We start from the raw sequence: 26,916 nt of genomic DNA on the forward strand, positions 1-26,916 counted from the left end.
ACCCAGAAGAACCTGTTTACTCACTATTCCTGCCTAATTTTCTTTAATTCCAACAAATAACACAAATGTGCATGCCCATACCCATTCCCTCTCTATAAACCACTTGAGACACATAACATCCTCTTACATGTCAAATTTTTAAAATATTAAAAATAGGGGCGCCTGGGTGGCTTCGTCAGTTACATGTGCAACTCTTGATTTCATCTCAGGTCGTGATCTCAGGGTTGGGAGATCGAGCCCTGTGTCGGTCTGTGCTCAGCAAAGGCGTCTGCTTGAGATTGAGATTCTCTCTCCATCTCTCTGCCCCTCCCCCCTGCACACTCGCTAAAATAAACATTTTAATAAAATATTAAAAATAACTCCAATAAGCAGGTTTCTTGTCAAATGTTCAGTCCTAAAAAAAGAAAAAAAGTATAGATCCAATTCATGGGTAATTTGTTCACCTAGATACAAAAGAAAAAAAGAGGGGAGCTTTGTCCTAAATCTGCATAAGTAGAATTTTGTTGATTGGTTGTAGTCCCAGGTGGTAAGCAAATACTTGACCCATGAACAGTCTCTTATTGGTCTTGTTTCTTAACTCAATATATTCCACATCCATTCAAGTCACTGAACGGACAGATAGCATTACAGTGTTAACAATTAAGAAGCCAGACGCGCCCAGGTGGCACAGCGGTTGGGCGTCTGCCTTCGGCTCAGGGCGTGATCCCGGCGTTATGGGATCGAGCCCCACATCAGGCTCCTCCGCTATAAGCCTGCTTCTTCCTCTCCCACTCCCCCTGACTGTGTTCCCTCTCTCGCTGGCTGTCTCTATCTCTGTCGAATAAATAAATAAAATCTTTAAAAAAAAAAAAAAAATTAAGAAGCCGGCTCTGCAGGCAGGCCCCCTCCTGTTTAAATCTCTGCTCTTCCATTTAGAAGCTTGGTGACATTGTTAACATGTTCTGAATCCTCTCTCTGGTACCTATTTTCTTCATCTGTAACATGGGGATAATAGCACCTACCTCACCAACTGATAAACTCATCACTGAGTGCCCTAAAATGATTAACACTGAGAAAATACTGTACCATCTTACTTAGTTCACGTAACACAGCCAGAAGAGACAAGCTGCTGTAACGGTCACTGAGTATGCAGTAATACAGAACACCAGAGCCACTCCAGGAAGCACAAAAAGTTGATTTATTATTTCTGACAATTGCATAGTAGCCTTTAATTTATTCCTCGCATCACAAATCTAAAAGACAACTTTGTTCCTCAATTAAAAACATATACTCTGAAAATTAATTAGGTAGTTTTTAAACATTTACTCATTTATAGAATATCTTAAAAATCTTTGCCAAGCAAGAGATTAGCTTTACCTTTACAAATCTCTACATAAAATGACCCAATCAAGGCAACCAAATTTTCTTTTGTTCTACATTTTTAAACACCACTCTTTGTTTCCTTTGAAAGATTTTCATCCATTCATTCAAAAATATTTTGAGGCTCAACTGCCCATTTAAGATAGAATGTGAGATTTTTAGAGGATCTGAACTAAGCATTGTTTTGACTGAACTGAAGCAAGAACTCTATCAGGGTCCTTGTGGGCCTCCCAGTCATGCCCTTCCGCAGATAGGGAATCTCATCTTTGTTGGTCATCACACCTGCTATATCTAGATGTGCCCACTTAGGATGAGTCACAAATTCTTTCAGGAACGCTGCAGCTGTGCATGCTCCTGCAGACCTGAAGAGGACGACAAAAATCACTTTTTAACCCCATGTAAACGTGCACTCAACATTTCATTAAGACCCTCTTCTCGCTAAGCAGCTTCCGTGACCAGAGAGCAAAAGTCAAGTTTATGAGATTAAGAATGTAACCCAAAAACCACTTTCAGAATATTTATTTTCAGACATAGCTTTAAGCAATAAAGGATAAATTCTAGATTCTTCTTCCCCATGGTAATGAATTCACCTATTTTTTCATCTCTTTCCCCTACAATTTGTTTAATATGACTTTTAGCTGTGAAAACATGCAAAATTTTGAGCACGAGATGTAAAATACCTTGAAAATTAAAGACGTTCAAAATTAGTGCCTATGAGCACAGTATCAAAAGGAAATTGGCTACACTTCCTGTGAAAGGGCATAAGATTTAAAGTGGTCATTTTGGTAACCAGTGATTGTAAAAATGTACTTTTTTTTTTTTTTAAGATTTTATTTATTTATTCAACAGAGATAGAGACAGCCAGCGAGAGAGGGAACACAAGCAGGGGGAGTGGGAGAGGAAGAAGCAGGCGCATAGTGGAGGAGGCTGATGTGGGGCTCGATCCCATCACGCCGGGATCACGCCCTGAGCCGAAGGCAGACGCTTAACCGCTGTGCCACCCAGGCGCCCCGTAAAAATGTACTTTTATAGCTCCTTTTACATACCTATATTTTCCAATGTTATTAACATCAGCAAGTTGGCAATCTACAACTTGTCTTGTATAATGTTCAAAGAGAGGCATCCTCCAGACACGGTCCCCGGTTTCAATGCTGGCCTAAAGAAGAAACAGGTACAATAGTTGGAAGACTGCATGAAGTAGGTCTGGTTAAATTCAGAGCACTGATGTATTCAATACTGGAAAGAAAGACTGTTTTGACCTGCTCCTCTAAAACAGAAAACTATTCAACCAGGTCCAGAATCATTTCAGTTAATGAAAAGATTTACTTAAGAATGATAAAAGAAACGAGGAATGTTATAAAATATCCTACAAATGTGTAGGGCATTTGCCAAAATCATCAATTCTTACAGATCTCAATTTACAATAAGCTGGTATCTGGCAGTACATCGACTTTATGGGACTGATTATGGGGAAACAGCCTTTGTGATGCTTGTCACCTCGGTGTACTAAGGCATACATGTCTGAAACTGCACCACCGAAGACCAGAGCCCAACACAAGGTGACCTTATTCACTCACATAATCATATACACACTCATTCACATTCATCATTTCCTGAATCTCGACAGAGCACCACCAGGTGTTGGGGCTATAAAGAAATTTATTATCCGAGCCATCAGAAGGCCCAGAGGCTGGTAGGAGAAACAGATACACAGACTGTTTGAATACGCTGTGGTCAGGGGCGCCTGGGTGGCTCAGTCGTTAAGCGTCTGCCTTTGGCTCAGGTCATGATCCCACGGTCCTGGGATTGAGCCCTGCATCGGGCTCCTCGCTCAGCGGATAGACTGCTTATCCCTCTCCCACTCCCCCTGCTTGTGTTCCCTCTCTCGCTGTGTCTCTCTCTGTCAAATAAATAAAATCTTAAAAAAAAAAAAAAACACCACCACTGTGGTCAGAGAGAAGACCCCAAAGTGAAAAGTCAGGAAGCAGCAACAGAAGCTGTTATTTGGAGACATGGGTAAACAGCAGCTGAATCAGCTCCAGGGTTGAAAGCAGTTGCCTCTAGGAAAACAAGACTGTAGACTGTTGTAGACTGCTGACTGGTATTTAAATGTTTATGCACACAGAACTTTGATTTTTTTTTTTAAAAAAAGCTTAAATTTAAAACAATCAAAACAACAGCACTGTGGGTGCTTAGTAAAGAGGGATACTGAGTTCATGACAGGCCAGAGTCCCCCCTGCCCAGCCTGCACAGTGATGACTGAGCTGACTCCTACAAGGGCTGGGCAGCAAGGGTAAATTTAGGACCGTAAACCAACATCAAGGATGTATTCAAGGACATTTTGGATTTGTCTCCCACTGGCACATAGTAGGTTCCTATTCACTACTTGTTGAAAGAGGGAGGTACCAGAGGGAGCTGTCTCATTACCAAGCAGATACACGGGGTCCGGAGCTCAGGAGAGAGACAGGAGCACATGGCAGAGAGGTGCTAGCTGAAGCCACTGGGCTTCCCCGTGAAGACAGGGGAAAAGAAGAGAATGTGGTCTAGGACTGAACACCCACCAAAGGGGCAGACGAAGGAATAAACTGGCAAAGGAGGCCAAAACAGAAGTCAGTGAAGAAGGGAACTAGAGAGATGATCACAGCTGCCAAGAGTGGGGTGTCTCCAAGAGGCTGGGGTTGCAGGCTGCCTCCAGCCAGGCTAGGTAAGGCTGAGTGGGGTGGGCTAAGGAGAGCGCAGGCAGTGGGCGAAGGCATGGGGGAGGGAGTGATGAGAGACTGCTGTTTGCAAGAAGCAGGCTGGCTACGAACACGGGTGTGCAGGAGGCACAGAGCACAGCAGTCGGAGGACGTCCTTATCACCGCCCACGAATGGCTCAGGACAAGCCCTACTTACTCACAACAAGCATTCACTAAAGGTCATCCCTTCCTTGTCAAAGCTGTTCTCATAACGTTTTCTACCTCAGGGAGTCTGCACGATGGCCATGGTTTTGTGAGGCACTTTCACATCATTCTGAGGCCACAGGAAGAGAGGAGAAATATGGTATCATAGCTATCATTTTGGAACATTTACAGAGAACCCAAAGCACATGGAATAGAGTGTACTGTATTTTCAAACCAAAGGCAAATCTACAACATAAAAATCACTTAAACACAGGGATAATAAAACAGTAAAAAATGCTATTCTAGCTAGAAAAATTTAATCATGTCATTTTACTCTCTACCTGTTATTCCTACCTCAAATAGTTTGTTCCACAGCCAGGATGAATTGGTGAAGACTCCAGTGGCACCGGACCCCAAGGCTATGTCCATGGCACCTGTAAGACACAAGCCCTCAGGTCAGCGTTCAGTCTATCCAGGCACGATGGGTTTCTCTGCTGCTCAAACCAAAACTTCAGCCTGTAATTTGAGTTTAATATCTGCTTCATTTTCAAAACTAGAGAAGCTTCGGAAATCCTTACTGTATATATTTAGTATCTTCCTAGTTTCTCAACTAGAATTCAACTTCAATTATTAAGGAAAATGTAAAAAAGGAAACAATACCAAATATCATGAACGATCTCATCATCAGCATAACCATTACATGTTTTTAATATATCACCTTCGAAATTTTTTCTAAACTTTTAAAAAACATAATTAAGACCATACTGTTCATGTCCAAGTATGTGTTCTTCCTCTTATGCTTTAAACATTTATTCCTCTTTTAGAAACAAACATCAGAAAGTAGTTTTAATGATTTTAAAAGTCCACTGGGTACAATAGATCATAATTTACTTTCTGTGGGACATTAGGCATCTCTAATTCCTCAATATTTTTTTTTTACAGATTTTATTTATTTATTTGACAGAGAGACAGCCAGCGAGAGAGGGAACACAAGCAGGGGGAGTGGGAGAGTAAGGAGCAGGCTCCCAGCAGAGGAGCCTGATGTGGGGCTCGATCCCAGGACTCTGGGATCACGCCTGAGCCGAAGGCAGACGCTTAACGACTGCGCTACCCAGGCGCCCCTCTAATTCCTCAATATTTTTAATCACATCTCTAAGTATCTGCTATTAAGATTCTCTGCCCCTTTTTCTTTTTTTTGGAAAAAAGTATTATTATTTTATCATACATATTTGTTTCATCTGCATTTCCTTCTCCAACAAAGGTGCATCCATTGGTTGACTTCTCTTTTTATAGTAATACATATTTTTTAAATATTTTATTTATTTATTTGAGAGAGAGAGAGAGAGCACGTTTGCGCGCACATGAGAGAGAGCACAAGCAGGGGGGAGGGGGAGAGGGAGAAGCAGACTCTCCGCTGAGCAGGGAGCCCGAGGCGGGGCTCGATCTCAGGACCCTGAGCCAAAGGTAGATACCTAACCAACTGAGTCACCCAGGTGCCCCTACACTAATATATTTTTAAAAATCAAGTTAAAAATCCAGATTTCCAGGTTCTTTGTGGGCACACGTTCCTAAGCACCAACCACAATTAGGTGCTACAGCTCAGTGCCACCTTCTCTGGTTCTAATACCAGCTCCCAGCAGTTTCATGTGTTACTCACCTGGCCCTGGCTGCAAGCTCGGGCAGGGATCATGTCTGATTCCTAAGTATGTGCTTAGGGCCTAGCACACTGCCTGGCACACAGGAGCTCAGTATTCAGCCAAAGGGAAACGCAAACCCCGCTAGCATCCAGTACTGGGACACTCCTGGAACGTCAGAGGAGACGCCACAGGAGATGAGGGAAATTTGATAGTTTTCACAAGGTGGGACGTGCTCCCTATGATACAAGGCATGTCCAGGTTGCTCCTTAATCCCTACCTGTGCCTTTGCGTGGTGGCTTTGCATGGACTGCTTGTTAGCATCTTCCCCAAGAAAATGAATCCTTGAAAATACAATTATATACACTGTTTTTCAGACTTCTTTTTTTTTATAATAAACAAAACTTCCCACGTCCTTCCATTTCTTCGCAGTTGGGATTACTGGTTGTAGGACACCCAATGAGTGACCCCTAGACTTGTTATGTTTGTGGGTAAATATTTGCACACATCTCTGATTTAAGAAATACAGCCTAGAGCTGTCGTTTCATTTTGTTTATCTTGGTTAACCCAGAGGCCACGCACATGCCACAATTACGTGGACTCTCCAGGGAAGGGAGTAGCACTTCAGAAACCCATTCCTCTGTGTCATGAGGGCACCGGACTGTACATTTTCCCCAAAACATCACGAGGAAATTACAATAATAGTTAATCATAAAGGATTTCGAACAGTTGACAATTTAAAATAACAAGTAGTGACCCATCTGTAAAACCCTGGGATTCTGCGTGACATCGGGACACCTCGGGTCCGTTTGCTCATTTGTTCCTCAAGTTTTGTTACTCTCTACCTCCCAATTCTCTCTCGAGCCTACCCACGTCTCCCCACCACTACCATCATCACCCTCAAACTGGACTGCAGTAATGTTGTCTTAAAAAACAACAACAGGGGCGCCTGGGTGGCACAGCAGTTATGCGTCTGGCTTCGGCTCAGGACGTGATCCCAGCGTTATAGGATCGAGCCCCACATCAGGCTCCTCCACTATGAGCCTGCTTCTTCCTCTCCCACTCCCCCTGCTTGTGTTCCCTCTCTCGCTGGCTGTCTCTCTGTCGAATAAATAAATAAAATCTTTAAAAACAACAACAACAACAGCAACAACATAAACTTCTGGGAATTTCCAAATATACACGAAGAGAACAGCAACATAAATGCATAGATACCTGTTAACCGAATTAACAATTACCCACTCCTGGGCAAACCTGTTTCATCCACACCCCCTGCCCAACAGAGCATTTTGAAGCCACCTGCAGACACTGTAACATTCATCCGTAACACACACACTTACGCATCTCCAAGAGTCAACAAGCACACTGCTCACTGGCCTCGCTGGCCTGCCAGTCACCTCGGGCCCTTCTCCAAGGCATTCCGCACACTGCCAGCATGGGCCCTTTCATGGCACAAACATGATCTTATCGTCCCCGTAGCTTCCTGCTGCACTTGGATCGGGACAAACCCCAGTAACACATCAAGGCCAAGCTGGGGGTCTGGTGCCTCCTAGAATGTTGGCCTTGTGCGCCCACCCCAGCCGCACCGTGCTCTTCCCAGTCCCATTCACCGTTACCCCCACATGCCCCAAAGTGAAGGGTGCCCTCCGCTGGGATGCTCTTCCTTCCCTCCTCCACCCAGTGCTGCTTCCTCCTTCAGATCCCAGCTCAAGCAGCAGTTCTCAGCGAGATGCCCGATCCTCAAGTAAGAATGTGATCTCCTCTACTAAAGCAATAAGAAATGACAGATGTAACTATTTCGTAAGATCCCAATGGAGATCAAGGCTCTACAGCTGATTTCATTACATTCTTGAGAAAATGCTCTACTTTCTACATACAGTGACAGAACTGCTACCATCACCAATTTCAGAATTACCAATAGCAGAGGCCTACTTTCCGCATTCTTTTCCAAGGCCCATTGGGAGCCAAAGGTCCTAACTGAGCAAGTTACCTGATTGTCATAGTCTCACGGAAACACCAAAGCTCCAAGGAAGGTGCTGACGTCACCACTCTTGGTCCATCCTAAATCACAACCACGCACGAAGAAAATGAAAACAGGCAGCACGACTGAATGGCCATCCCCTGAACACACCACGGCTCCTACAGTCTGTTACAGGCCTGCCTTTTCAAGGATAGTAACACTGGTTTACTGTCTGCCAGGCCCGGGACATCAACCTTTATCATCTCATTTCATCTGCACAGAAACCCCTCCTGTAAGTGAGACGCTACCATACCCTTTTTACAGACGAGACCCTTTGGCCTTGTCCAAAGTCACATGCTACCAAGATGCAAGACAAGTTTTAGAATCAGGTCCTCTATCTGTGGACTTCCTCCCACCATGAACCCGGGGCTGGAAAGGGTTTCTTATCCTCCCTTCTGATCACAGCGATTAGAGCTCAGAAGGGACTCAGTGAGTGTGTGGGGAACTTCAGCCAGGCCAACAGCTGGGCAGTGTAAAGGCTCACCCAGCAGCTTGCTCTTCGTTTCCGGGGGCCAACTCTCCCACCCTCAGACAGGAGGGAAAAAACAGAAACAAAAACAGAGGAGGGCCAGGGCTAGGATTCCTCATTTACCACCCACCTCACCACTGCCCCCCGAACACCGGCCTCAGCACCCCCAGCCTCCACTCACGTTTGCTAAATCCAACAGGGAGGTAGACGAGCACAAAAGTACTGTAACGCTGGCTTAAAAAAGGACTCCCAGCAAATCTACGCACTCTTGTCAGAGCCACATAAAAAGGAAAACATGAACTGATTTCTGCCAAAATAAAGGCTCACAGGAACAGAGGAGGAATTAAAACCAAAGGATAAAAAAAAAAAAATCCAAATTTTAATCTTAAAAGAGGCAGAGACAGAAACAGAATGAATCTCTGGAAGAGAACTATTGGGACAAAAGACTATGTTTGCCTTTTGCAGCAAAGCAATGCCTGTTGTCATCCCTCTGGGAACGAGTCCATGACTCTACAAACCAGTGGGCTTCTAGCCTTCCTTCAGCCAATGACTGCCATACGCAGGGGCTGAGTTAAAGAGGCCTCCTAAAAACTCCTCCCAAACTCCACCACTCTGCCAGGGTAACACACATGTCCCAGGTACTGATGCCCCGGGGGGGTCAGATAACTTGCCCAAGGCTGAAGGGCTGTAAGTGGCTCAGTGGGAGACAGCGAGTCAGCCTGGACCCTGCGCCGCACCGCCTCTTAAATGAGGACCTTCCCACCCCTCACAATGTTTTTGTTTCTTTATAACATTAAGTACAAAGAGTTCAGAAAACTCAGCTAGCATCAGATACGTTGTGATTAATACAAACAGCTCCTGATTTGGGGATCTATCACTAAGATTTTCAGATCTGATTCAAACAGCAATCATACCACAAAACACCTCTTAGTGTCATTTGCAGGGGTGACTCTGGAGGGGCTGATGTAATTGCTTGTTATTTCTTTTTTTAGAGTTACAGCCTGGAATGTTTTAAAACAACAAACCTAATGTTTAAAACAGTATACAGCTGAAGAAAAATTCCCCTGGTGAAAGATATCTGAATGCAGTGCAGGGAGCCAACTTTCAGCACAATCATGCCTGGAGTTAATGTGCACCCTACGCCAACAAATACGGCTTCCTTCAAACAAAGACAGGAAAAGCGGGCTGTGTGACCTGTGAGGGTGGCCGCGTTGATGATGACCTTTGGGTTAAAGGTGTGGGCATAACAAAGTGCATCAGCCAGTATGAGCCTCCCCTCGGCATCGGTGTTATCAACCTGCAAAGAGAAGGGTCCAAAAAGCTGCGGTAAGAACACAAGTCAAGATTATCAAAACGAGCTACAGCACTGTTCAACGTAAAAGTGAGAAAAGCTAGTGCGACATTTGTCAGAGCACCACAAACAGACTTATACTTCAATTAGGAATGTATTTAATCAGAAGAGCAAATATAATTTAATAATCCCTGTACCAGAGCTGATGACCACATGCTCATGACTTTGGAAGCAGAAACAAATAGAAATTGTCTGGCCCACTGTACCAAGTATCTAACAGGAAAAAGGAAAATTTCAAGATTTCTGAGAACAAAGAAGCTGAAGAGCTTCGGAAGGCTGCAGTGAAGTGGCAGGCTGGCTCTCCAGACAGGAGAACTCTTGCAACTTCAACAACTTTATAAGGTTTTTTAAAGTAGGCTCTACACCCAGCATGGAGCCCACTGTGGGGCTTAAACTCACGACCCTGAGATCAAGACCTGGGCTGAGATCAAGAGTCCCTTCTTTTAAACAGCGGCAACAGCGGCCAGGCATAACGCGCAGTGTGTGCACGCGTGCGGGTGCCCCAGCGGGGGACCTGCAGCCACATCCCCAGGAGGGCAGAGCCCACGACTCAGGACGGTGTGCTCCACCTCAGCACGAAACGGAAGACGTTAACCACGGCCCAGGGTCTATCTCTAGAAAACAGCACACGCTCTTCCTGTTTCGCCATGCTCTGCAGGGCCTGTGGCAGATCTGTGGTCACCTGTGTGTGTATGGCTTACAGGAGGAACAGTAAGATAGGGGAAATACTTCTACAATTCCCATAAAGAAATACTTCCGATTTTATATGGAAAACTACTTGCAATGAAGACACCGCCCTCCCCTGAATGGAGCCCAGGCTCTGCTTCCATTCAAGGCATGCTTCTGTGGCCACTGGGGGTTCCTCTAGAATCACCAGAATGGGCAGGGCTATGTGTGGCATTCACACACCTGTATGGTCTTCCCGTTCTTGGCTTTGACGACATCCCCAGGCTTGTTGGCCCTACCGCTGGGCATATTTTCACAAAGAGGGGCCAAACCTATTGGAAAAGCATATATGAAGGAACGTGGAATGTGCTGAGTCCACATTCACCACCCACGACCAAGGCCACTGGTGGGCCATCAGAAGTATACCCCAGACACCATCTTAACCAAGTGACCAAATTTAGCATCACCAAGGACCCAGCTGACATCGTGTGCACCAGCCACAGGAAGTGCAATCACTCAGGCAGTGTTCTAACCAAGGAGTCTAACCTGATTCTATCATGAAGAAACAACCAAATAAATCCAAACTGTGGACCATCACAAGACAAGCCTGAACTCTTCAAAACGGCCAATATCATGAAAGGAAAAAAAAAAGGGCAGGAAAAAGGTTCTGGATTAAAAAAAATTAGAGACGTGGCAACCACATGCAATGTGTGATCCTTAACTGGCTCTTAGGTCTCAAAAATAAAAACAAGTAAGTGTGTGTGTGTGTGTGTGCATATAAAAAATGAACATTTTTGTAGACAACTGGGAAATCTGAATTAGGTGACTGTATCATCCCTGGGAGTGATACTGGTATGGTCATTACACAGGATGTCCTTGTTCTTACGAGACAGACACATGCTGAAGCATTAGGGAGTGACACGTCATGTCTGCAACTTACTTTTTAAAGTTCCGCAAAACAGGACTAGGATATTGGCGGGGACGGGGGAGGGTGCATGTGAGACAGACCTGGAGTCCAAGTACGCCTTCCCTTGGTAGACCACAACGGACGTGACACTGGGGAAGTCATTAACCGAAGCCTCCCCCCATCCCCACACGCCTCTGAAACATGGCAAACTCCCAGCATTGTGTCTGGCATCTGGAACTCCACAGAGAGCTGCTGTGGACTGAACCCTTTTTCTGTCTCACGCATTTTCTGTACATCCTGCCACGTAATCAGCCACGACCCCTGTGAGACAATCACTAACTGTGCCGGCAGGGCCCTTTTTACTGAGCATTTGTCACTGGAGTAAATCACAAACTTGGCATTATGTGCCCCTGACTGCTAAATGCTTTTTGCAGAAGTACAAAAAATCAATTCTAGCTACAGCCCGTGACTGCAAAACACATTTAACTCAATCAGTTCAGACAAGACAACACTTAGCTAAAGAGCTTCTACCTGATGAAAACCATTTCTTGACCTTTTCAGGTTAGAGGAAACCATGTCTGCTGTCTGTTCTGCCGCCTGACTGGATTCCAGCACTCTCCGGGACACCCCCCTCTGCCCCCTCACCTATGATGTTAATGGGCAGGTTCAGCTTGGCAGCAGACACGATGGCCGAACAGATCGTGGCTGCTCCTCCCATGTCAGCCCTCATGAGGTCCATATTTGCAGAGGGCTTGATGGAGATGCCACCGCTGTGGGAGAAAAGGACAGCGTGCAACATCAGCGGCAGCAAAGAGGGCCCACATCACTTTCTTAAGAAAGAACATACACACGGAGGCACTGTGTACCTGGCAAATTAAATTAGATTTCTGAATTGAGAATCTGAGTGATTTCAACATTTTAAGATGATACTGCAAACTTTATAAAAATACAAATGGGTGTCTTAGCTTTTTATTTCTTTTCGAATTAAACATAAGCGGTGTCAGTGGAAACGTTATTACATCATGCAATCTGTGCTGCTCAAATCCCATCTCTGTATTTGCTCATTAACTCCTGACACCCACATAGATTTGTCTTTTCAGCAAATTTTATGAATCGATCAACTTATTAAACCTGAGAGTCACAAACTGTTGAGGAAGGAAAGCCAACAAGCTCAGAAGACTAGGAGGATGCCTCTCAAGTGAAGGGACGGACAGACAACAATTCCCTCCGACATCCCTAAGGTGTGATTCATCCTGCTGATGGCAAAATACAACCTGAATCAGGCAGAGAGGCACAAGAAAGATGCTCGCGCAGGGGCGCCTGGGTGGCTCAGTTGGTTTAGCGTCTGCCTTCGGCTCAGGTCATGATCTCAGGGTCCTGGGATCGAGCCCCACTTCGGACTCCCTGCTGGACGGGGAGCCTGCTTCTCCCTCTCCCACACCCTGCCCCACCCCGCCCCCAGCTTGTGCTCTAACACTCTCAAATAACCTCTTTAAAAAAATGAAAGAACAAAAGACGATCACCCAAAGCCTTAAAGACAGCACTCAAACATGAGTGCTAAGAAGGGTTTCAGTTAGCAAAAACCCAAACTACTTCTCCTGAACAGACTTCTGTAACTACCTAGTGACTTTTCTGCTTCCCGTCTGCAACAGTCCAGCAGCCACTTGCCTCACCGGCTGGGCTGCGGGGCTCTGACTGTGAGTTCTCTCTTGAGACCCGCTGCTGACCTGCCCCAGCGACTCCGGAGACTATTCCCTGCAGAGGTCTGCTGTCCTTAGAGATTAAGTCCAATTTCGCACTCGCCTCGGAAGCACCTGATAATTAGATGGCTGTCAATTACACCCAGAATTAAAGACGATCTACTGGCTCAGAATAAGAAAAGAAACACACTCCAGGTTCAAGAAGTCCAGAGAGAACCCCATGGAGGGGTGGGGGGCGGGGAAGACACCAGTACATGAGGTCATTCTGTTTGCTCACATCTTCCTCACTCTCCAGTGAGGACTACAGTTCAAAGTAACCGACAAGCACTGCTCACCTTTTAGATCTTTCTCAAATCCACCCATTTCTTTTCTACTGCATCCATCCTGGTGAGGCCACCACCAAGTCATGGGGTGCCTGCCACGGCTCCTACAAACTCAGGTCCCCCTGTATCAGTCTTACCCCCTTCATTTCAGTCCTCACACAACTACTGTTTTTACCAAAATAAAAAATATCTACCTCAACAAACATGATGGTAGGCTTTGTGTGTGTGTGTAAAAAATCGTAAGTGGATTCTAAAATTGATACGTAAATGCAAAGAACACAGTTAAAGTAATTGTGAAAAAGAAGAGCAAAGCGGGAGGACTCATCACTACACGTCAAGACAAGGCTGTACTCGTTAGACACTTGGTCGCAAGGCCCTGGGGGAAGGACAAAGAGGCCAGACTTAGACCCACAATAATGTGGCCAACTGATTAACAATGGTGCAAGGTAGTTCAGTGGAGAAAGGATAGTCTTTTAAACAAACAGTTTTGCAACAAATACACATCTATATGGAAAGAAAAAAAATGCTTTCCACAGCATGCACCAAAATTCAAAATGGATCACAGCCTTAAATGCTAAAACTGTAATACTCAGAGAAGAAAACAGAGACTTTCCTTGGCTAGACACCCTTCAGCTATTTCAAATTATTCTTAGAGTAAAGTCCAAAATGCAACTGGGCCCAGAACCACCCACCTCCCCAGCCGCTAAGGGCTTCCTTCCCTGCCACGCTCTGCGGCAGCCTCTCCCGTCTGTCAGCGCCAGGAGTTCCCTCGTCCTTCCCACCTTGCAGCCTCTACCAAGCTCTTCCCTGCCCTACTCCCTGCTCTGCATACCATACCATTCCCATTTTTAGCTGAACCTGTCACTCCTTTGAGGAAGCTTTCTCTAAACCCAAAGACAAAGTCAGGCTTCCTTGATAAAATATTCTCATAGCACAAATTCAAGTACGGATTTAAATTAACCATAAACTTCACACTGAGCATTAATGCTGCATTGAGATTTTAGCCCAAGACGGTATAAAATCATCACAATTAGCAAGACATTTAAAAACAGCATAACTTTCACTCTCTAATTTTTATTTGCTGTCGTGCTTTACGATAGACACTAAAGTCTTATGTCTATGATAGCATACGTATGTAACTTAAAAATCAATATGCATATTGTGGATAATGTGAGTTTGAACCTTTTAGTGATGGGCTACAGAATGACTGTTTGGAGACCGAGGCTTCAAAGGAGAGAAGGTGGACCTCTGGGCGGAAGAGAGAGGAGGCTAACATAAGGAGGACCCCACTGGCGGCCAGCTCTGCCCTCTCACGGCACCTGGAAGCATTCCTGTGGGGGCTGCACTCATTCACATTTCAGACAGCATCTGAATGGGTGCGCACAGGTACTGGAGACACCCAGATTTTAAGGCTCTATAGGACCATTTTCTGAAGTAGTTTCCATGAGTCCCATGAGAAATAAATTCCCTCCAAAAGGAAGCCTAGAAAATGCTATGTTCCATGCCCTGAGAAGTCCTGTAGTTAAAAAAAAAAAAAAAAAACAGAACAAAAATCTCATGTGTTTTATCTACCCTAGTTTTTGGCCAAGTAATCCTTCTTAACCCACGTGCTTAATTAGCAGCCAATGCCTCCCACGGGAAATATGAACCTACACCATCTCCTCCACCTCAGCTTCTCCTTGCGTGAAATAGCCAGACAGTTCCCAAGTCTAAGGAATACTTACGGTTTAATAAGATTAACGCGAGCTGGGCTGGTCAGCTAAAGAAAGTAATTGGAAGCAAGCAAAGGGGCGATGGCATGATCCAAGCAGCTGCATCCCCGTTATCCTCACGAGGGAGCCTTAATACCCACCCAGGAAAATCAAAGTGTAAGTGGGAAGATCTCAGGTCATTTTAAAGACAGAACCTGAGTTTGACTTCCAACACTGCGTGTGAGTTACGGGGCTCTAAGCAAATTACTTCACCTCTCCAAGCCATGCTTTCCTGACCTGTAGAAGGTCTGCCTAACTCCTAGGAGTAAGATCAAGCACAACACATGTCAGACGCCTAGCGGAGTCTCTGACACACAATGAGCAGCTTATAATGGCAGCTTAATACATTTAAAGTTATCATATAAGATTGGACCAAACACCACGCTTCTGAAGCAAACTTTACAGAAACGATACGAGTACACACAAAGCATTCACCAAACTACAAAGCACAGGTGTGAAGAGGTACCTGTCAAAGGTAATTCCCTTCCCAACGAACACCAGGGGTGCCTCGCTTGCATTGGGGCTGCCTCTGTAGTGAATTTCCAAGAAGACTGGAGGCTCCTCAGATCCTTTGGCCACACTTAGGAATGATCCCATTTCCTGTTCCTCAATCCAAGATTTGGGTCTACAGAGCAGAAAAGGAGAAAAGTCAATATGGCTGGTTATCTCTATTTCAAAATAACTTAGAAAATACTTACCCGTGTGTCAAACCCTTAAAACGTGTACATGTGTTAATGCTTCAATTATCACATCCTACTTGCTCTCTGTATATTCTTAGGCCACTTGATTCTGAGCCTGTTTCCTCATCTATAAAACGAGGTCAGGGTGCCTGGGTGGCTCAGTCGGTTAAGCGTCTGCCTTCAGCTCAGGTCACGATCCCAGGGTCCTGGGATCAACCCCGCATCTCGCTCCCAGCTCAGTGGGGAGCCTGCTTCTCCTGTTTCCCCCTGCTCGAGCTATCTCTTGCTAAATCCCTCTAATAAATAAATAAAATCTTAAAAAAAAAAAAAAAAGGTCAATGATGATACGTCTGTGAAAAGACGAGCTCCAGAATTACTAAGAGAATTCACCCACAGTGCACAACACAACATCAGGGAACAGGACAGAGTCAGGAAGTACTTATTACTTGACTTGTTCCCCCTAATCTACTGATCTCTACCTGAAGTTTTCACGTAAGATAAAGAGACCATAAAGAATGCTTAAAAGCAGTTATGGGGTGCAGTGCTTTATGTTTTGTATTTCTAAAAATGACCCAAAAACCAACCAATAAAAACAAAAAACAAAGAAAACAAAAACCCCGACAAAGCTACCCTCCAATGACTGGACTAAAGTATCACAATTCTTTGCTTTTTTAGAATTGCTGGAATTTGACCTTTTCAATGTTGTCACACAATTTCTCACAGTTTCAGCGGCAGTCTGAGATGTCTGCCTGAAGCGGGAAAACCAGTAATTACTTAACAAACACGGCATCGCCAGGGGGTGATCCAATGGGAACAGTCTGTAATGCCAACCAGAAAACAGACGCCATATCGCTATTCCTGGCAGGTGAGGGTTACAAAGGTCTTTGTCTTGAATTCTGGCCACAGCAACTAGGCCAGGAGAGAAATCCTACATTCCAAGAGGGAAAGCAGAAAAAACCTCATCCAAGGAGTGCTCCTCCTACACTTGTCTATCCGTTCGTTGTAACTATTAAACTCAGGTTTTGCCATGGGGAGATGGCCACCAGACTTCAGAGGAAAAAGAACATAAAAACAGAAGGGATGACAATGAAAACACCACTTCAAAAGCAGCAAGACTGTATAATGTGGATATTTTTAACCACAAACTCAGTACTTGATGCTTTATGAAAACCCTGGCCTTCTCGAAGTCCCGTCTGTAGTTCTCTGACTTCTAGCCATCTACACTACAGCAGGTTTGGTGCGGCTGTCTCAGTTTAATGGGTTAAACCCTGCCTGCCTGACCCACCTCATCTCTGGCTGAACCTTCCCGTGGCTGGCTCACAAGCCCTGGAAGTTTCCCAAGGAGCCACCGCACATGCGCTTCTGCACCTGAAATGCCCTGCCCACTCTCTCTCCATCTGCTAACTTCTATGCCATCTTCTAGACTCTGCTTAGGCACCATTTTCATTGGCAAGCCTTTCTGGCTCTTCCAGAACCCTCCTCAACTAGGCTCCTCTGCGTACGCCTTCTCCCTGCCTATTCCTGCCTATAAGCTCCTCGCTTCTTTGAGGGCAAAGACCACCACCCTGGACCTTTGTATGCCAAATTCCCAGGCACGCACAGAAGGCACCCTCATGGGTGTGTGACCCCACAGCCACTCTTTGTTGACACAACGTAGCTCTGGTGTCTCCTCAAATAAAACAAGAAATAGTCTTTGCCAAGATACCTTTATAGATACTAAAGCTTACCACAGATTAAATACATGCCAGCCATTCCAAAAATGTCATCAAGCTCTAAGCCCTATGTTTTCTATAGGTTACACCTTTTTATTCACTCTGTCTAGACCACAGGGATTTTCCTGAGAAATGTGAACTGTAGTCACAATTAAGCACTGAAGAAGTCTTTTAAGTGCAAGCTCCCTTGAGATACGACATTGGAAGTAAAGAATTACTTAAGTAAAGCAAATACCTGTTGATTCATTTTAGTCCTAAATCCCCCAATGCTCAGACCTGGTTTGCTTAAAGGGTTATGGGGAGATTGTAGGAAGATAAAGGAACTCGAGGGGCGGGCATTTACGTCTCGCAGCCCAGCTGCTGACGAGCACTCAGGCCTGCCCGGGAACACCAGCTCTGGTACCGAATCTGGGAATCCACAAGGCACAGATTCTCATTTCATACCAACTTAGGGATGCTGTGCTCTTTACTTTTGTCAAAAAAAGAAAAGACAGAGCTCACCCAAAGGAAACATAATATACAAATTCTTCAACAAATAAAACAAAGTTACCATTTGATCCAACAATTCGACTCCTAGGTACAGACCCAAAACATACACACTAACACTCACAGCCTCATTACTCATGGTATCCAAAAGGGAGAAACAACCCAATGTCCACCAACTGATGGCGGGGGGGGCGGAGGTGACGAGACAGAAATGAAGAGTGCCTGCTAATGGGGACAAGGTTCTCTTTGGGGTAATGAAAATGTTCTAAAATTGATTAAGGTAATGGTAGCACAACTCTGGAATATAGTAAAAATCTAAAAACGACCCACTTTACATGGTATTTACATTGTATGCTATGTGAATTGTATTTCAAGAAAACTGTTATGAACACACACACAGTTATGTAGCGTAAAGTCAGGGTGCTGCTCAAAGGCATGACAAGAACCTCAAATTGAGCCCTTGTCCCAGCTTGTCTGCGGCTGCCAGTGCGTCATCTTGTCTCCTGAGGGCGCTGGACGTTTAGGATCTCCAAGGCTCCTGCCCGTAAAACCCTGAGTCTGTGACACGAGCCTGCATTACCTGATGTGGACTTCTGTTTTACCACTAGCACTTCGGAGATTCTTCTCAATAATTCTGGCAAATTTGGTTGGCGTCATCTCATTGGCTGGAGTCTCCATCAAGTGGCGTGCCAAGTTCTGCCCAGAAGCAAAGAGGACGCCCTTCTGCCAGGCCTCCTGGTCCCCACTGGTGAAAGAAAACACAAGGTCACTGTCAGACAACCTCTCAAGATACTGTGTTGCAGCTAGAAGGGCTCTTACCCTATAAAAAGGGGGAAGACCCCAAGTGCAAAATGGACACATGGGACCTGGATCATTCTCTGCCCTGACCCAGGGCAGCAGGCACAAAGAGCTAGAAAACAAGGCCCTGGCTGAGCCGAGTTAGAGGAGGGAAGCACTTCACATTTCACGTGCATGAAAAAGAGGTGGGCTGATGGGTCTCTGAAGCCCTAACTCTCACACACAAACCGATGGAAGAGCAGGAATGATGCAGCCCCAGGTGCTCGCCATGGAGCGGGCACACTGCAACAGTCCTGATATGAAAGTGAAGGCCTTTCTGCCTTCTTTTGGCCCGGGTCAGAGCTCTGAACGCCAAGTGCACCAAAGGGCAAGGAGCAGCTTTAAAAGAAAAGATACTGGCACGTGTGTCATGATCTCGGCTCTTCTTATGCACAACAGGAACTAATACACGTGGCACAGAGATGGGGGATGTGCCATGTGCCGCGTACTTGACGGTGTCTGTTGATCACCATAAAAGCCCTAGGACATTGGCATGACAGCTCTACTGAACAAATGAAGGAAGTGAAACAGAGATTCTGGTCACTTCGCTGAGGGTACTCAGCCAGCAAGTGAGGCAGCCAGGACTCAAAGCCAGGCTGACTGGTCACTGAGCTCTCATTCCAAACCACTCCCTCACAGCTGCCAAGCCTGGGGTTGTCCTCACAGCACCATCTCCTGAAGGTCTCACCTTGGTCTACCCCTGACGGCGGCGGCTTCATCTCCTAGAACCCAGGAGAGATAGGGTGCCATGGAGTAGGTACTCAGTAAGCTGGCTGAAAAATGACTGTCCCCACTAGACCGAGGGCAAGGACCACAGCCCTTTATCTGTGTATCCCGGCATTTAACACTGCCAGCACATACTGGCTAAATGGATATTATTTGTATCAACACTTGCTGGGACCTGTCTGTCACCTCATTCCCTCTTCTTCAGAGATCCAACGTGGTTTGGCTTCCTAGAAACCAGCAAGCACAAAGGGGCCTAGGAAGCCATGGGCTGAAACATGCACCTGGTGAAAGCCAGGAGCAAGACGTGGGGACAGTTACCACACTTGTAAAACGGCTGAGGTGATGGGGGAGGTCCCAGACAGTGTGGCATGCCCACACTGAGAAGCGGGCAGCTCATATCCAGAGGCCCCACTATCTGAACGTCAGGAAACGCAACTCCGATCTTGGTTTTGTTCCATCACCTTCCATGGAGCTTCGCCGATACAATGACCTTCTTCTTCTGCTTTAGGTCATCATACTCATAGAGACCGAGCACCGCTCCTTCCGCAGCCGCCTGCGCATCTCCACAGGGGTCCACCTCCACGGAAGAGATTTCCAGGTCTTGAACCTGCCTGCACCCCGCTTCAAAAGGACAGAGAAAAACCAAAAAAATGGAGTCAGTCAGAGGCAACCCAGTACTGGAAGGCAGAGGCATGGCTGTGGGCTGAGAAAACAAGAGGTCTGGGGTCCAAATCCCAGCTGACACTTGACCTTTCTGAGCCTCCTTCTGCAAAGTGAGGATGTGTCCACGCCCGACAGGTAGTGGGAGGACAGACTCACAGATAAAAGGGCTGGCCCAGCTCCTGGTGGAGTGAGCCCTCAGAAGTCACGGCTTTACTCTATGACTTCTGAAACTCGAGAATTTCCTGACGAAGCTTTCCAGTCACCAAGAGCTTGCAAGATTAAAAATGGCAGAGGAATGATGACACTGAAATTACATCCAAAGAACTGAGTAAAGTCCATTGGTAACACAGCGTTTTATGAAGATCAGGTCAGCAAAAAGTCCCAAATAAAAGTCACGAACGAAACACTCAACATGACCTTTGAAAGTGGATTTAACAAGCAGAGACGATATCCACAGGGCCGAAGATCAAGCAAGCTAATTATCACCGCCTCAGCAAGGTCTCTCAGAGCATCTTTGACCGCAGTCTCTGTGGTAAAGGCCTCACTCTGCCGCTCAGCAGGGACTCAGTAGCACCTACCTCAACTTGCAAACCACGCACGTGACAAAAGGGGACAGACTCCTACCTTCGGTAACTATTATGAAACAAGCACCCCACACTTTGCATCCATTTCCTCTAATTGTAAGTAAGAGGATCCCACATCATTTAAAAGCCAGGCCACACCCGGTTTGTCTTACAAAAAGGAAAAAACCCACCATAACTTTCTGGTAAAATAAAGCTCTAAGGTCAACACTGCATGAGGGAACAAGTAAATGGTCGTGAAACCCCCAAACACAAGCTATGGCAATATCAAAACTAAAATTCCAGAAGCTAGCCTTCTGTACCCACGTATGGCCAGGCATACCGTGTAAGGGAAACTGAGCATTTGCTCAGATGAGTCTTTTCTCTGTGAACGTGGTGGGGCGTGGTGATGGTTACGAGGACCAAGCGATCGGAAAGAGACAGTCTTAAACAGGACATCCTCAAGACTCCCCATCAACCTTAAATTTCAGAAGTCCAATCACCTGCAATAGCGGCTCTGATGTTTTCTTTGCCTTCGTGCCAGTTCTCCTGGTCATCGACTCCAGCTGCCTTTCTGCCGAGGCCAACCACCACCACGCTGGGGAAGTCCTGTTCAGCACACGCACAAAATCGACCACTTCAGGTCTTTGAAACATCCATTTGCAGAGGGGAAGGGTTCGTGAGTTCCCACACAATTACCTTCACCTCCGCACAGGAACCTCACCGTGAAATTTGGTTGTTTTGTTTTACCCTGTATCTTAGTAAAATTGTATCACTTGTGTGTTTAAAAGGTAGAGTGAAGATAATCTTGCAAATAATTCTATGGAAGCCTGTGCCACAACTCTGGAAACTGAACAAAGAAAGCCTACAGCCTGCGATACAGTGCTTCTTACCAGTGAATTACCTCTTTACAACCATAAGTAGTATGTGTGGCTTAACACAGGGATAGAAGCATACATACAATCAGATACAAAATTTTCTGCCCCACTGTGCGGCCATAGTACTTGGCACTCAGGAGGGGGGCTCACTAAGGCTCTGCAAATAAAGCTCAGCTTCATCTCATACCTCATGTAGACCATAAAAGGTTCGGGTTTTGCCTGCCTTCAGAGGAGGTCCAGATCTAAAACGAGAGGAAGTATTTGTTTTAAAAACTAAATTAGTTGTCTCTGCTCCTTTGGCAAGTGACATATACACACCTTTCGCATTATTACAATACTTTGCTGCTTCTGTGAATTTGCTGCGTTTATCAAGATACAGAATTCTCTCACGCCCGATTTTTCAGATGCAGCACTTCTAAGTCTAACTCAAAAATCATTTAGCAAACTCCCACACTGGATTTAGTACATATTTATTTGAAAACAACTACAGAGAGCAACGCCTTGGCTGGGTGATGTGTGGCTACAGACAGGGTGCTGAGCACTGGATGAAGGCTGCCTCGACTCTCCCATCTTCCGTAAGGGCCGACCTGACTGCAGCGTTCAGCCCGGAGGCTGTTGGGGGTGCGTGGGGAGGGGGGGGTCTGTACAGATGGGATATTGGGCAAGTTCCAAACAAAGCAGGTGGCAAAGAATAATTATAGCCAGAGGACTGGATGGCCTGGTGCCGCAGCTGATAGTTATCTGTCAGGAAGGCCAGGCTGTCCTGTACTCTAACAGTGGATTTCGGATTAATGAATTAATCACAGCACTTGAGAAGGCAGTCTAGGTGAAGGACTGGGAATTGAGAAGGGATGCAAATTCTATTACCCTGGGATTAGACAATTACATAATTATTATACTACGTTCCAACAGGTTATCTATAATTCAAATAATATGTACTTGCAGTGGCTTTATGCTGACACATCTCTTTCTGCCAAACGTGGCCTGCAGCTCAGAAGGAGATGGAAACTCCCACGTTTCTGCACCACCTCTAAATCATAGCTAATCTGAGGGCTTCCAAGCGCAGGCCCCACCCAGATCCGCTGAATTAGAATCTGCAGTCTAACTATACCCTCAGGTGATTTTGAGACTTTGAAACTCAAGGCACACCAAGAAAGGAGCTGCACCCATAAGCTGTTTTGAACTAGTCCAGGGACAGGCTGTCCCCCATAAATGAAGGGACATTAGAGGAGGCAGACAGGCTGGTGGGAAGGCAGGCGGGCAGGATGAGGGTAGGCTGAGGAAATCTGGTACTTTCCAGATCTTTCTGGGTCAGTCTCTCACAATATGTTTCTGATTTGAAGTGGCCTGACTTCCCAGAATTGTAGACTCACCCCTACCGAAAGGAAAAGTGCCAAAGTGCATTCCAGGGGCAAATACTTTCACTTCCACTGAGAAGACACTGGCCAACTTACTTCCATTCATTTTTATCTACTAACAGTAAAGCATAAAAAGAAATTCTCTTTCAGTTTCAGGGCATTTTAAAAACTGGAACCCATAGGTGAATACTTACATGTTCAAAATTTCTCTCAATTTTCCAGATACCAATTTATCGAAATTCTCTCCTGCACTCGTGAACTGTGGCACATCATCTTCTTTGTCTTTGGTATAGATTCCTAAAACAAGACCCTGAGAAAGAACAAGTGAAAAGAAAAATGAGAATAATTAGAATAGATCCCCTGGGGGACTCAGAGTTCCCCACGTTCCAGAAGAAGCAAACAATTCCACCCAAACTGTGTTCCCCTCAAGGACAAAACCAAAAAAAAAAAAAAAAAGCAGGTGCTGGGCAGTCACCTACACTCACATCCTGCCTAAATGTTTCAAATTCCTGCCAAAGCAAGACTGCAGGTACGACCTGCCCTGTGTCTTCACGGTCCCTCCCAAGAAAGGGCTTTCATAACATAAAGGGTTTCCTTTACTTCCAAATAAAGAAGGGCAGAAAGATGTTTTAAGAAAACAAATCCGTTTTTAACCAAATTAGACCTCAAAGGGATTCGGAACATGCCACCCCAAAATATGCCACTCGGACACATTGATTATTTTGAGCTAAAGGCACATGAGAAACAGCAAGTGCAGAAGGGCTGACATCCCACTTTCTACCTAAAAGCAGGGCAAAAAATTTCCTGTAAGAAAGGTGTTCTCCCCGTACTAAGAAGAGAACATTCTTATCCCCAGAGACTGGGAGTCAGCACCAAAATGGACCCACACAAACAAACCTAGTAAAATAACCCTTATCTTCCACTGATTCCCCCCCCATATACTTCCCAGTCACTGTCACACAATTTCCTGCCCCAGCCCAACCCCCTCTGTCTTGTTCACATCCCCACAATTGCTCGTTCTCTGTTTAAAAAGGTACATGAGCTGTTAGGCCTCAAGGTTTACGGGTCTTCATTCTCCTTTCGAAGATTCTCATGTACATGTAAAAATACCAAATAAATTTTGTACACTTTTCCCTGTTAACCTGTCATATATCCGTTTAATTCCCAGGTCCAGCCACAGAATCCAGCAGAGTAGAGGGAAGTTTTACCTTACCCACAATCTTCAGGTAATGTGGGACGCTACCACAGTAAAGCCAATGGCTGCACTTGGCAATATAAAGACACACTCTGGCAAGACATAGGCTGAAAGAAGGATGCATCCTCACAGAGAGGCAGCAGGGGCAGGAGCCGAGCCCTGTGCCCAGCACCTAGCAGCTTACCCTGTCACGCCTCAAACAACTGAAGGAAGGAAGTAAACCTGGGAATCACTATTTGTCTTTGCATGGCAATTTTTGACTTTAAAATGATTTCTGCCTTACAGCAACTCTGTGAGTTGGAAAGAACATGTACTCTCATTCCCACAGACCAAGAGACAGAAACCTGGTCTGACCTACCAGCCCATGTGCAACAGAACTGAGCAAGAATGCCAATTACTACCTCTGACAATCCTACATCTTTCCCACAAAATCATACTGGTACTTGGAGCGTCCTTTATCTTCTTCATCAAAAAAATTTTAAAAAATACGCTTCCTTGTAATTTTTCCAGATTCTAATTTTCCTGAGACTGCCCACTGCCCAGAATTCGGTGGAACCAAGTGGGGAACTGAGGACACAGGACCAGCTGTCACCTGGGAAGGATGTTGCACAGTACTGGAAAGAACACAGGACAAGGCATCTGGTTCCTCTGCCACCCGTGTTACAACTGGAGGCCTGAGCTCAAGCCCTATCTAGAATATTCCTTGCCAGGGCCATTTTTTTCTGGTCCTTAAGTATGATTCCCAAGCTTGTGCTCCTTCCACCGAACCAGTGCCCTTTCCAGATCCTCCACATCCCAATAGTGACCTTCGTAATTTTTTTGAGCTCAATTAGATGGAAAAGGCTTTTCTCCTGCAAGACGCTCTCCTTTTAATTTCACGACGATGTGGGTCCCCATGCAAAGCCCTTTTCCCCAGAGAGACGCTATTTTTCCTCTAGAAACTCTTTCAGGCAATTAATTTAGTCCCGGAGGACCTGTTGTCCTGGCCTTCCACTTCAGGGGGGGATGGGTGGGGGAGTGGAGCCCGAGATCCGCCGCCTCTGGGACATTAGAGGACGCTGCACCTCACCAAACGCGGGCTCCGTCCTAGCTACGATGGCAACACCATCGGCACTGTCCTTTCCTGGGGCACAGCGCGGACTAACAAAACAAGGGCTCGGGACACGGCACAGAGTGCGAGCTCAGGCCACAGCTATCACCCTCTCTGCCGGAGTTCGGAACCTAGCACTCGCCAAGCAAAAGATGGAAGAATGGACACCTTCGGCAAACAGCTCGGGGGATGGGGAGCCCAACGCCACCTGCCCCTGCCAAAGCCCAGCTCGGCAAAGCCAGGGAACTTTTGAGCCGGGTTTTGCAACTTGGTGCAGAAGCTGGGACACCGCGGTCTCGACCCGCCCCGAAGCTCTGGTCGCCCAGAGCGGGACTCCCGTGACGGCATCTCACCTTCGTCATGTCTGCGGCGGCGAGACCCCGTGCCCAGAAACGCTTCACGCCCAGACGTCGGACGACGACTCGCCCGGCAGCCGGAAGGGGCAGCAAGAACATCTTCCCGGCTCGGCCCCAGCGCCGCCCTCCAGAGAGCACGTGGCGTTTCGGGGGGACGGGCGCCTGCCCCGGGGTGGGGCTTTCGGGGGCAGCGTGCGCGCGCTCAGGGGGCGGGGCAAAGGTCCAGGGAGAGCGCCGAGCGGGCATCGGGGGCGTGGCGGGAGGCCGCCAGGGGCGTGGCGGGAGGTCAACAGGGGCGTGGCTTTTGGGTGCGGACCTGCTTGCCTGCGGACAAGCTTGGGCGGGACCGAGCGTGCGTACGCCAGGGGGCGGGGCAGAAGTCAGGGGCGGAGCGGGAAGGCACGAGCCCGCACACTGGGCTGTGCTGGGATGGTCGTGAGGACATGGAGGAGGTGCAGAGGCGTGCCAGCGTGCGTGTGCCTGTGCGCGCTGGAGCGAAGAGGCGGGCTCTCAGAAAGGCGCGCTAGGAGGGGCGGAGTCTCGGTTACGTCTACTACGAGGGGCGGAGATGGAGGTGGGACTCGGGGACCCCAGGGGAAGTAGGGCACGTGGGGTTTTCCTGTAAAGGCCTAACCAAGTAGTAAAGACTCTCCTATCGAGTTATTTTTATTCATATCCTTTTTTGGAACTTTTTTGAACTTTCATCTGGTCCAGGGGTGTAATAAAGTAAGACAGCCCAATTACTGTTTTGGAAAAATAGGAGCTTTGTGAATAGTGCTCAATATTTTAACACAATTTTGCTTTTTAAAAAAATGTTTAAGGGTGCCTGGGTGGCACAGTTGTTAAGCGTCTGCCTTCGGCTCAGGGCGTGATCCCGGGTTATGGGATCGAGCTTATCAGGCTCCTCTGCTGTGAGCCTGCTTCTTCCTCTCCCACTCCCCCTGCTTATGTTCCCTCTCTTGCTGGCTGTCTATCTCTGTCAAATAAATAAATAAAATCTTTTTTAAAAATGTTAAAAAGTTTTTATCGTAAAAAAAATGCGTGGTTGGGGGCGCCTGGGTGGCTCAGTCGGTTAAGTGTCCTACTCTGGATTGCAGCTCTGGTCTTGATTTTGGGTGAAGGGGTTGGCCCCACCACCTTGGTTCTGCACTGTCCTTCTTCCTCCCTCTCTGCCCCTTCCATTTCTCAGGCTCTCTGTCTCTAAAAATGAATAAATAAAATCTTTTAAAAAAAATACATGGTTGAAAGTAACTCTGAGAACATTGAGAAGCACAAGGAGGAAGGCGTAAGGGAAGCTATCCTTAATGTTCCGT

At 46.4% G+C, this 26,916-nt stretch overlaps 1 protein-coding gene across 1 annotated transcript; it reads right to left on the reverse strand.

The window, feature by feature from the left end:
* Nucleotides 1-1,154: 1,154 nt before the first annotated feature.
* Nucleotides 1,155-25,757, reverse strand: LAP3 (leucine aminopeptidase 3). Its single transcript, XM_008685807.2, has 13 exons — nucleotides 25,601-25,757; nucleotides 23,157-23,272; nucleotides 21,792-21,846; nucleotides 21,230-21,335; nucleotides 19,965-20,124; nucleotides 18,521-18,685; nucleotides 15,529-15,687; nucleotides 11,934-12,058; nucleotides 10,625-10,713; nucleotides 9,559-9,661; nucleotides 4,596-4,675; nucleotides 2,406-2,515; nucleotides 1,155-1,721 (listed from the first exon to the last, which is right to left on the reverse strand). The coding sequence occupies exons 1-13, from the start codon at nucleotides 25,700-25,702 to the stop codon at nucleotides 1,532-1,534; spliced, it is 1,560 nt and encodes a 519-aa protein (XP_008684029.1). The 5' UTR covers nucleotides 25,703-25,757; the 3' UTR covers nucleotides 1,155-1,531.
* Nucleotides 25,758-26,916: the final 1,159 nt, after the last annotated feature.

Source organism: Ursus maritimus, unplaced genomic scaffold (genome assembly GCF_017311325.1).
Source record: "Ursus maritimus isolate PB19 unplaced genomic scaffold, ASM1731132v1 scaffold_8, whole genome shotgun sequence".
Classification (NCBI taxonomy): Eukaryota; Metazoa; Chordata; class Mammalia; order Carnivora; family Ursidae; genus Ursus; species Ursus maritimus.

Bases quoted from the DNA above. Each gene is read 5' to 3' on its own strand.
- LAP3 (XM_008685807.2), bottom strand. From the start codon at position 25,702: ATGTTCTTGCTGCCCCTTCCGGCTGCCGGGCGAGTCGTCGTCCGACGT. The intron at 21,847-23,156 runs GTAAGTATTCAC...CTCTCGTTTTAG, and splicing joins TTGAGAGAAATTTTGAACAT to ATCTGGACCTCCTCTGAAGG. The intron at 15,688-18,520 runs GTAATGCAGGCT...TCTGCTCTGTAG, and splicing joins AAAACAGAAGTCCACATCAG to ACCCAAATCTTGGATTGAGG.